General features: G+C 42.4%; 1 protein-coding gene across 1 annotated transcript in view; it reads right to left on the bottom strand.

The window, feature by feature from the left end:
* CCNB2 (cyclin B2) overlaps positions 1 to 9,705 on the bottom strand; it is a 20,624-nt gene that overhangs the window by 4,709 nt on the left and 6,210 nt on the right. The window contains exons 4-7 of the mRNA XM_017531907.2: positions 5,390 to 5,560; positions 5,129 to 5,287; positions 3,807 to 4,043; positions 3,365 to 3,505 (exon numbers count right to left, since the gene is read on the bottom strand). Coding sequence (XP_017387396.1) covers positions 3,365 to 3,505; positions 3,807 to 4,043; positions 5,129 to 5,287; positions 5,390 to 5,560 — 708 coding nt within the window. The remainder of the gene's footprint in view (positions 1 to 3,364; positions 3,506 to 3,806; positions 4,044 to 5,128; positions 5,288 to 5,389; positions 5,561 to 9,705) is intronic.

Raw genomic sequence — 9,705 nt, 5'->3', positions numbered from 1 at the left:
ATTCTCCTGCCTCAGCCTCCCGAGTAGCTGAGACTACAGGCGCGTGCCACCATGCCCAGCTAATTTTTTGTATTTTTAGTAAAGATGGGGTTTCACCATGTTGACCAGGATGGTCTCGATCTCTTGACCTCGTGATCCACCTGCCTCGGCCTCCCAAAGTGCTGGGATTATAGGTGTGAGCCACTGCACCCGGCGTTCATTATGCTTTTTAATGCTCAAATTCACTCAGCTGGAGCCCTTTCAAACTAGCCCCTCCTTCCCTTCCTATTTTATTGCGGTATAATTTTAGGTCACTGCAGCCTCAAACTCCAGGCTCAAAGGATCCTCTTGCCTCAGCCTCCCAAGTAGCTGGGACTATAGGCCCATGCTGCCATGACCAGCTCTATGTCCTTTTGATATGACCTCACTGATCTTTGAAAATTCGTGTGCTATCTGGCACAAATTGTTCTAGGCTTGCCTTTTAGTTCCTCTGCCATAGCCCTGAAATCAGCAATTTCACTAAAGAACGCTCGTTGCTAGTAGATAATGGTATTTAGTATACAAGATGTGGGCATGAAATACGCTATTACTGAGTTGTCACTGTTTCTGAGCCCCTTTATTATGAATTTGCTGTTATTTCCAAAACATAATAGGGATTTTCCTTTGTTTTTGTTTTGCTATTTCCTAGGTGAGGACTAACCTTGTTTTTAATTGTTAGTATTTTCTCTCTTAGGCCAGGCACAGTGGCTCACGTCTGTAATTCCAGCACTTTAAGAGGTCAAGGCAAGAAAGTCACTTGAGCCCAGGAGTTCCAGAGCAGCCTGAGCAACATAGGGAGAGCCAATTTCTACAAAAAACTTTAAAATTAGCCAGGCATGATGGTGTGTGACTGGGTCCCTGCTATTCTGAAGTGGGAGGCTCACTTGAGCCCAGGCAATCGAGGCTGCAGTGAGCTGTGGTAGCAGCACTGCATTCTAGCCTGGATGACAAAGCAAGACCATGTATCATTTAAAAAAAACAAAAAACAAAAAAAAACTAACAACTACTGTTCTTACAGTGAAAATTTTAGTCCTTAATAACATGAATACATTTGTTTTATCCTACAATACACACAAAATAGTTCCAGGATTATACTAACAGATTACTATTAACCAATACTGAACCTACTAAGCAAACTTCATGTTACCACTTTAGTCCTCTGATTTGTCATACTTTAAATCCCACTAAGGATGCACGGTCAGAATGCTGTGTTCAAGTTACAGATTTTTTTTTTTTTTTTAGAGGCAAGGTCTTGCTCTGTTGCCCAGGATGGAGTGCAGTGGCATGATTCTAGCTCACTTTAGCCTTGAACTACTGGGCTCAAGCAATCCTCCTGATTCAGCCCCCTGAGTACTAGGACTACAGGTGTGCACCACCATAACCAGCTAATTTTTCAATTTTTTGTAGAGACAGGGGTCTTGCTATGCTACCCAAGCTGCCCTCGAACTCCTGGGCTCAAGCAATCTTCCTACCTCTGCCTCCCAAAGTGCTAGGATTACAGGTCAGAGTGACCAAACCTGAACAAGTACTTAAATTAATTCTTTCCTCTGTGTTCTGTTACCAAGTTCACATGCAGTTACACTGTTTATGTCCACTTAATTACAATTTAAAGTTTGCATAAAAATATTTACACTGTTCACAAGTCAAAACAGTTACACTGTATTATGAAGTCAATAAAAAGTTACAATCAGAAGTCCTCTCATCCTCAACCTCTACCCTGTTCCCACAGAACCCCACAGTATCCACTTCATACCTTCTCATTCATTCCTCCTGTACCAAAAAATACATAAACACACATGCACACACACTTTCTTGCATAAAATGTGAACTACAGTATATAAATGTGTAGGTGAACAGCTCCACCATGCTGCCCTGGTGACCTTGCCTATATCCATATAAGCCACAAAGTCCAAGACCTAAACCACCACTGATCTGTCCTGGCAAAATGCTTTGTGATCCTCATGGAAAAGGAGGGGATGGCAAGTGTGAGCAGAGCTGCCTCCCAGGCAACTCCCACTGGGAGGTTGTCACGAGACAGCTGCTGCTTTTTTATTTTTTTTTGGAGACAGTCTTGCCCTATACCCCAGGCTGGAGTGCAGTGGCACAATCTCAGCTAAACGCAACTTCTATCCCCCAGGTTCAAGCAATTCTCCTGCTTCAACCTCCTAAACAGATGGAATTACAGGTGCCTGCCACCACACCTGGCTAATTTTTGTATTTTTAGTAGAGAAGGGGTTTCACCATGTTGGCCAGGCTGGTCTCGAACTCCTGACCTCAGGTGATGTGCCTGCCTTGGCCTCCCAAAGTGCTGGGATTAAGGCATGGCGCCCAGCCAAGTCAGCTTCTTATTCCTTCAGTTCTAATGAAGTTTCCTGCTGTGCTGCTCTCAGGGTATAGCTGCAGACTAGAAGGCTGCTTAGCAGTAGTCTAGAACTGGCTTCTCCACAACAGTGTACCTGTGGCTTGCATTGCAGCTATCAAGCTCCATTTGTTTCCATATTATCCTTTTTGCCATGTGAAACAAAGACCCAGGGAGCTGCCATCCTTGGCTACTCATCTGAATCTAAAAGTGGCTCATTCTATTCTTACTGGCTAAATCAGTCAGGCCTTGGGCCTTCCTTTGTCTTGTGTGCTTGACAACTTGCTTGTTCCACTTAACATAATATCTAAGAAATTATACGTTATCAGTTGTTAGTGGCCTTCCTCATTCTGCACAACTCTATAATGCATACATGCACCTTAGTACAATCAACTCAGTTCTACTGGAATTGTTCCAAGTAGCTTGCTTTCTTTCTTTCCCAAGAGACAGGGGTCTCTCTATGTTGCCCAGGCTAGATTTGAACTCCTGGGCCTGGGCTCCAATGATCCTCCTGCCTCAGCTTCCCAAGTTACTAGAACTACAAGCACAGGCCACCATGCCCGTTTCCAAGAAGCGTTCCTTTAGGCCTTTGGCCTTTTAACAATTCCCTCAGGCCAGGCACGGTGGCTCACACATGAAATGCTAGCACTTTGAGAGGACAAAGTGGGCAGACTGCTTGAGCCAAGTTCGAGGCTAGCCTAGGCAACATAGCAAAACACTGTCTCTACAAAAAAATTACAAAAATTAGCCAGATATGGTCATGGCTGCCTGTGGTCCCCACTACTCAGGCAGGAGGATCACTTGAGCCTGGGAGGTCAAAGATGCAGTGGGCTGTGATCGCACCATCATACTCCAGCCTACGCAACAGAGACCCTCTCTCAAAAACAAAACAAAAGCAACTGCTTCAAGGATAGTGTTGTGCCAAGGGCTTTCGTATCATGAGGGACTAAAATATAGCCTAATTAATTTTTTAAATCCACCACTCACCCATTTTCCTTGTCCTAGAACCTTCTGAGACAAGCAGGAAGCGGCTGCTGCTACCTTAGAAGGATGATAATGCACCATATCGTAGTCAATGAGAGTCAGCTCCATCAAATATTTGGCTAAAGTGTGCTGTTCAACATCAACCTAAAAAAGAACAGCCAGGGACAGTAAGAATCACAACTGTAATTACTATCTTGCACAATTCTGCATGATGGCCTAGAAACTCAAATTCACTTAACTCATCCTTCTCAAGGATTATTTTATTCTACAATATGTTGTAAACACAGATCATGAGGCCTTTTCTTTTAATAACTGATGAGGTAAGCATTAAGACTTACCTAAAGGATGTGTACTATAAATTAATAAGCCTTCCTTTAATTAGGTCAAGGTTTCTGGGATGAGACACCAAGCGAAAATAGTCTCTTACAGAGTTGGAGGCACTTACCTCCCCGGCTTTTGATGCTCGCCTTAAGAAGTGTAGTGGCAAGGGTCGACCCAACTCAAATTTCAGTTCTTTCAAAATTAGAGTTTCCATTTCTCGGATTTGGGAACTGGTATAAGCATTGTCTGTGATGTAAACAAAGTCTTCAATATTTGGAGAAAACATCTCCTCATACTTGGAAGCCAAGAGCAGAGCAGTAATCCCAACTAATTGAAGCTTCTTCCGGGAAACTGGCTGAACCTAATGGAAAATGAAAGTTATCAGAAGTCACACCTAACAGTAAGAGTGAAGCTTTGGATGGGAGAAGGGGAAAGGGAACCAAGTCCTGGAAAAGTGCACACTGCCTTTGCTCATGACCCTCATAAGGGCACAGGAGACCTGAATGTTCCACCACTGATCATGACAGCTATCTATAACTGAGCACTCTGTGCTAGGCACCATGCTAAGATTCTAACACATTATCTCATCCAATCCTCACAAAAATTCTAGGAAACACGTATTTTATTCCTCAATTACAAACAGATGGCCTGAGAACAGATTCAGACACCACGCCAAGATCATTCAATTGCCAAGAAGGGAAGAACTCAAGCCTGAATACCAAGCTCCTAGTCACTCTTCCGACAACTTCACCCTGACTAGAGTGTCCGTGGCAGCCCTGACCTGACATACTCAGCATGGGCTGAAATGAGATGAGATCAAGCAAAAAAGTGAGAATTTAATGGATGGCTCATTTCCTTAATCCTTACCAAAAGCTTACCCATTGTTGAGCTTGGAAAAACTTTCACTAATGCTTTGGAGTCAGGGAGACTCTCAGGCTAGGGGAAAGAGTTTCCCTTAATTGCCATTATTATTTTTCCTCCCAAATTGGGACTTGTCACTTTTCTTGCTTCAACTCTCATTATTAAAAATCTACCATGGCTGAGCACAGTGACTCACGATTATAATCCTAACACTATGGTAGGCCGAGATGGGCAGATCACTTGAGCTAAGGAGTTCAACACCAGCCTGGGCAACATGGCAAAAACCCATCTCTATAAAAAATCAAAACCTTAGCCAGCTGTGGTGGCACACAGCTGTAGTCCCAGCTACTCGGGAGGCTGAGGCAAGAGGGCTGGGCTGACCTTACAGAAATGCCCAATATTGGTCAGCATCATGAAAGACTTCACACGCTTGGATTACTTCTCTTGTTAGTATCTGAAGTTCTTTGGTTTCTCACAATTTGATTTTTGGTCTTTTCAGAAGTACTCACTTTAGTTTTCTATCCCCAAAGCATAAATGCAATGTTCAATGAGCCACGGGCGTGAAGTCCCTGAAGCCATGCCTACCTGTAAAAATCGATCCATAATGGCAACACACATGTACAGAGTCTCCTGCAGAAGCCTAAACTTGGAGTGGACTTGCACCAGCCAGTCTACCAGGATGGCACGCATGCGTCCATTTATATCTCTTCCATCTAAGAAATGTGGGTTTATGGACTGCAAAACCTGTAGGTAGAATCAAAAGTTTAAAAAGCTAACCTTGTTTCCTTCTCAGCTGTGTGGTAAATTCCACATGCTTATACAACCAAAATACAAAGGCCCACACACCTCCAGCTGCCTGAGATACTGGTAGATATCCTTAACGTAGTCACTGCAGAGTTGAGGGTTCTCCCAATCTTCATTATCAATGTCCTCGATTTTGCAAAGCAAGGCATCAGAAAAAGCTTGGCAGAGATTCTCTTCCTTCATGGAGACATCTTCAGGTGTAGGAGAAGGACCCTACAGCAACAAATTAAAGCATAGGTAGGAGCAGCCTTAAACCACAAATACATCCAGGGGCAACTGGCTTAATCATCAATATCATATGCACATTTGAATTATATTAAAGACAAAACATACCAAGAGGTGAATAATTCAAGATATAGTGGATAAAAGTTCTTCAAGAGACACTTCTCTAAAACTTTCTAATTTCACTCAAACTGAAAACTTGAGTCCTCCCAATGGCCTACAGACCCTACACAACCTGGCCCTCCCCACTTCCCTCGCTGACCTGTCTCCTGCTTCTCTCCCTTGACTGCTTCACTCCAGCCAGGCTCTTCTTACCCAAAATGCTGCTGCCTCTATGTCCATATGGGTAATTCTTACCTTCTTCAAGTTTTGCTTAAATGTTACATTCTCAGTGAGGTCTGTCCTGACTCCCATTTAAAATTATCTGGCCAGGCACGGTGGCTGACACCTGTAATCCTGGCACTTTGGGAAGCCAAGGCAGTCAGATCCCTTAAGCCCAGGAATTCAAGACCAGCCTGATCAACATGGCAAAACACCAACTCTACTAAAAAAAAATACGAAACTTAGCCAGGCTTGGTGGTGCGCACCTGTAGTCTCAGCTACTCAGGAGGCTGAGGCAGGAGAATAGCTTGAACCTGGGAGGCAAGGTTGCAGTGAGCCAAGATCACGCCAGTGCATTGGACTGGATGGAGCAAGACTCCATTTCAAAACCAACCAAATAAACAACAAACAAAATTATCACCTGTCTCCAATCCCTATCCTCCCACCATAACCATTTATGTCTCATCTCTGTGTTTTTTCTCATAGAACCTATACTTCTAATATACAATAGTTTATATGTGTATTATTTTCTGTCTACCTCTGCCAGAAAGTAAGCTCTCAAAGCTTAGGTTTTGCCCACTAAGGTACCTCAAAGGTCTGTATAAGCCCTCAGATTAGGTGCTAAATAAGTGAAAGAAACTTCACCACCTGGGTTCTAAGATTACTGGAGCTCATCATTCTACTTTAGTAGCAGCCTCTTCTGTAGTATATTTTCTTCTGTTCAACTAATTTATTCCAAATTGAAAAACTGGTAACTAAAAAGCAGAAAAGCACATTCCAGTCTATGAATAAAATAGAAGAAGGAGGCAAAGACTGAGCAAGTAGACAACTCAGTATTTCACTTTCTTATGCTGACTAGGGGATTATTTATAAAAATTATGCAAATTAAAAATTTATAAAGTAAGTTAAAACAAGTATCTATTAATATAAATAAATCATTGTTTTAAACAGAAGTACTTCTGCAAGTAAAACCCAGCAAGATCCTAAGCTGTAAGAATATATATTAAGGTAATAAATTTTTTTTTTAAAAGAGGAGGCTTTATGATAGAACAATTTAAATTTACAGTAAATCTTAATAATTTCCAGTCTTACAGAATAGAACAATAACGACAACAAAAAAAGAGCAGTTTGGCCGGGCGCGGTGGCTCAAGCCTGTAATCCCAGCACTTTGGGAGGCCGAGGCGGGTGGATCACGAGGTCAAGAGATCGAGACCATCCTGGTCAACATGGTGAAACCCCGTCTCTACCAAAAATACAAAAAATTAGCTGGGCATGGTGGTGTGTGCCTGTAATCCCAGCTACTCAGGAGGCTGAGGCAGGAGAATTGCCTGAACCCAGGAGGCGGAGGTTGCGGTGAGCCGAGATCGTGCCATTGCACTCCAGCCTGGGTAACATGAGTGAAACTCCGTCTCAAAAAAAAAAAAAAAAAAAAAAAAAAAAAGAGCAGTTTAAAACATCTCCTACTCTCTTAAATAAAAAGTCTTAAACTGAGGAAGGACCAGGTCAGCAAGAGGTATGCAGGCATGCAGGACATTCATTCAAGCATTTGAGAACCAGGCCAAGTACAGTGGCTGGTGCCTATAATCCCAGCACTTTGGAAGGCTGAGGCAAGCAGATTGCTTCAGCTCAGGAGTTCAAGGCCACCATGAGCAACATCACAAAACTTCTCCTCTGCAAAAAATATAAAAATCAGCCAGGCATGGTGGCACAAACTTGGGAGGCTAAAGTGGGTGAATTACCCGAACCCAGGAGAGTGAACTGCAGTGAGTGGTGATTATGTCACTGCACTCCAGCCTAGAGACAGAATGAGATGGATGGAAAGAAGGAAGGGGAGGGAAGGGAGGGAAGGGAGGAGGAAATGAAAAGGAAAAAAGGAAAAGAAGAAAAGAAAAGAGGAAAGAGAAGAAAAAGAAAAGAATTTGGGAACCTGGAAACCTCAAAGAGGTTATCAAATGAGTAGAGGCACCCAGGGTACCAGAGAGGGTACAACCTTAAGGAAGACGAACAGGAAATGCAAATAGTTTTGAGATGTGGGGAGGATAGCCTGTGAGGTGTGAGAAGCTGGGCTGAAAAGCTGAACAAGAGCTGTACTAAGAAGCTTAGATTTTATCCAAAGGTAAGGTGAAACAACTGAAGGAGTTTAGCAAGTGACTGGAATCAGATTTGCATTTTAATAAGCATATGTAGCTTCAGCTAAGGTTAGCTTTTTCAAGGATAAGCATTACCACCCACCCTTGGAAGAGCAGTCAGTACCAAAAAGTCTAGTTTAAGGAGTCAGAGGTTATCATGTGCTATTATAGCAGCTTAGAATGTTTACCTGGCTCCTATTAAGAAGTGCAGCTGAGTTTAGCCATATCCAAAAGCCACCAGGGGCTGGGTGTGGTGGCTGACATCTGTGATCCCAGTACTTTGGGAGGCCACGGTGGGAAGACTGCTTATGCCCAGGAGTTTGAGACCGACCCGAGCAACATAATGAGATCTTGTTCATCAATCAATAACAAAAGCCACCAGGATAAGACAAAGATTCTTGCCCTGGCCCTTAATTTAGAATTCCTTGATTCCTTTTGAACTCCAACATAATTGCATTATTATAAGACCCTTTCTAAGATCTATTCATCTGGTCAGGTAATCTGTTCTAGCTAACATTCCTGAGTACCTCTCATAAGTGTGCATCTATCTCTGTGACAGATAAAGCCATGCTTTTACTCCTATGTTCTCCAACTTGACTGGGAGCTCTTCTGGGCAGAGTCCGTGGTTTACTCAACTTGTTTCCCCAGTGTCCAGCAAACAAGGGACTAGAAAAGGCCTTCCTCATCCTTTCGAACTACTGTGTTCACCAAAGCCTCATTAATCAGCAAAAAAAAACCACACCATTTTCTCCAAAAACTGCAGGATAATAAGCTTCAGTGAATACCTGTAAAGGACTGGAACTCTTCTGAGGTCTCCACCAGGGCACTTTGTGATTCAGTTGTGTCAACTGCTACAAAGAAAGAAACCTGCCCTGCAGTTTTGCAGATAGGATAGTACAAATTTGGTTACAGGACTGGGAACAACTGCTATCACTGACACATGGCTTATGTTGTCATCTTTCCAGGAAAATTGCTAGAAACCTGTGTGCCTGTTGTGGCATTTCCACAACACCAGGGATTGGCTCGAAAGAACAGTGATTAAAAAAAAAAAAAAAGAAAGAAAGAAAGAACAGTGATAACCCTGCATAGAGCTGGTGACAAAATAAAAGCCAGAGAGCTGACCAGAGATGGACAGGCAGAGGGACTCACCTGCCAGAAGGTGGGGTTCTACCCAAATTGTAGACTTAAGAGATTCCTCCACTACTGTCTTTCTCAGAGGGAAATGTATTTGAATTGGAAATAACTGTTGTTCATTAATTCCTGATAACTTCTAAATCTAGAACATGTAGCTTTATGTTTCAACCCTGCAACTGATTTTTATATGAACTGAGCTAAAGGTCCATAATGCTTTATCTCAAACAATGGCCTTAATTTTGCCAGGAAGAGAGAGAAAAAGGAGTCAGCCAAGGAGTAAAGGAAACACAAAAGGGTGAAGTTGTGGAGGTCACAGGAGAAAACTATTTTTCCCTTTGTTTCTTTCTTATTTTGGATCTTTGCTTTTTAAAAAAAAAAAAAAAAAAAAAAATCTTCTTTCCCTCTTCTCTAACTTGAACAGTAATATGTACCCAAGGTAAGTCTGAAGTTTTAAGGAAGAAAATCAAAGTCAATCTTAAGTCCAACATAATACTCAAAAATAAATACCATCAATATGCTCCATACAAATGTATTTTTTTTTTTTTTTTTTTT

The sequence above is a fragment of the Cebus imitator genome, unplaced genomic scaffold (assembly GCF_001604975.1).
Source record: "Cebus imitator isolate Cc_AM_T3 unplaced genomic scaffold, Cebus_imitator-1.0 Scaffold74, whole genome shotgun sequence".
Lineage (NCBI taxonomy): Eukaryota > Metazoa > Chordata > Mammalia > Primates > Cebidae > Cebus > Cebus imitator.
Note: the sequence above shows the minus strand (reverse complement) of the source record. Positions and strands in the feature narration are given on the sequence as shown.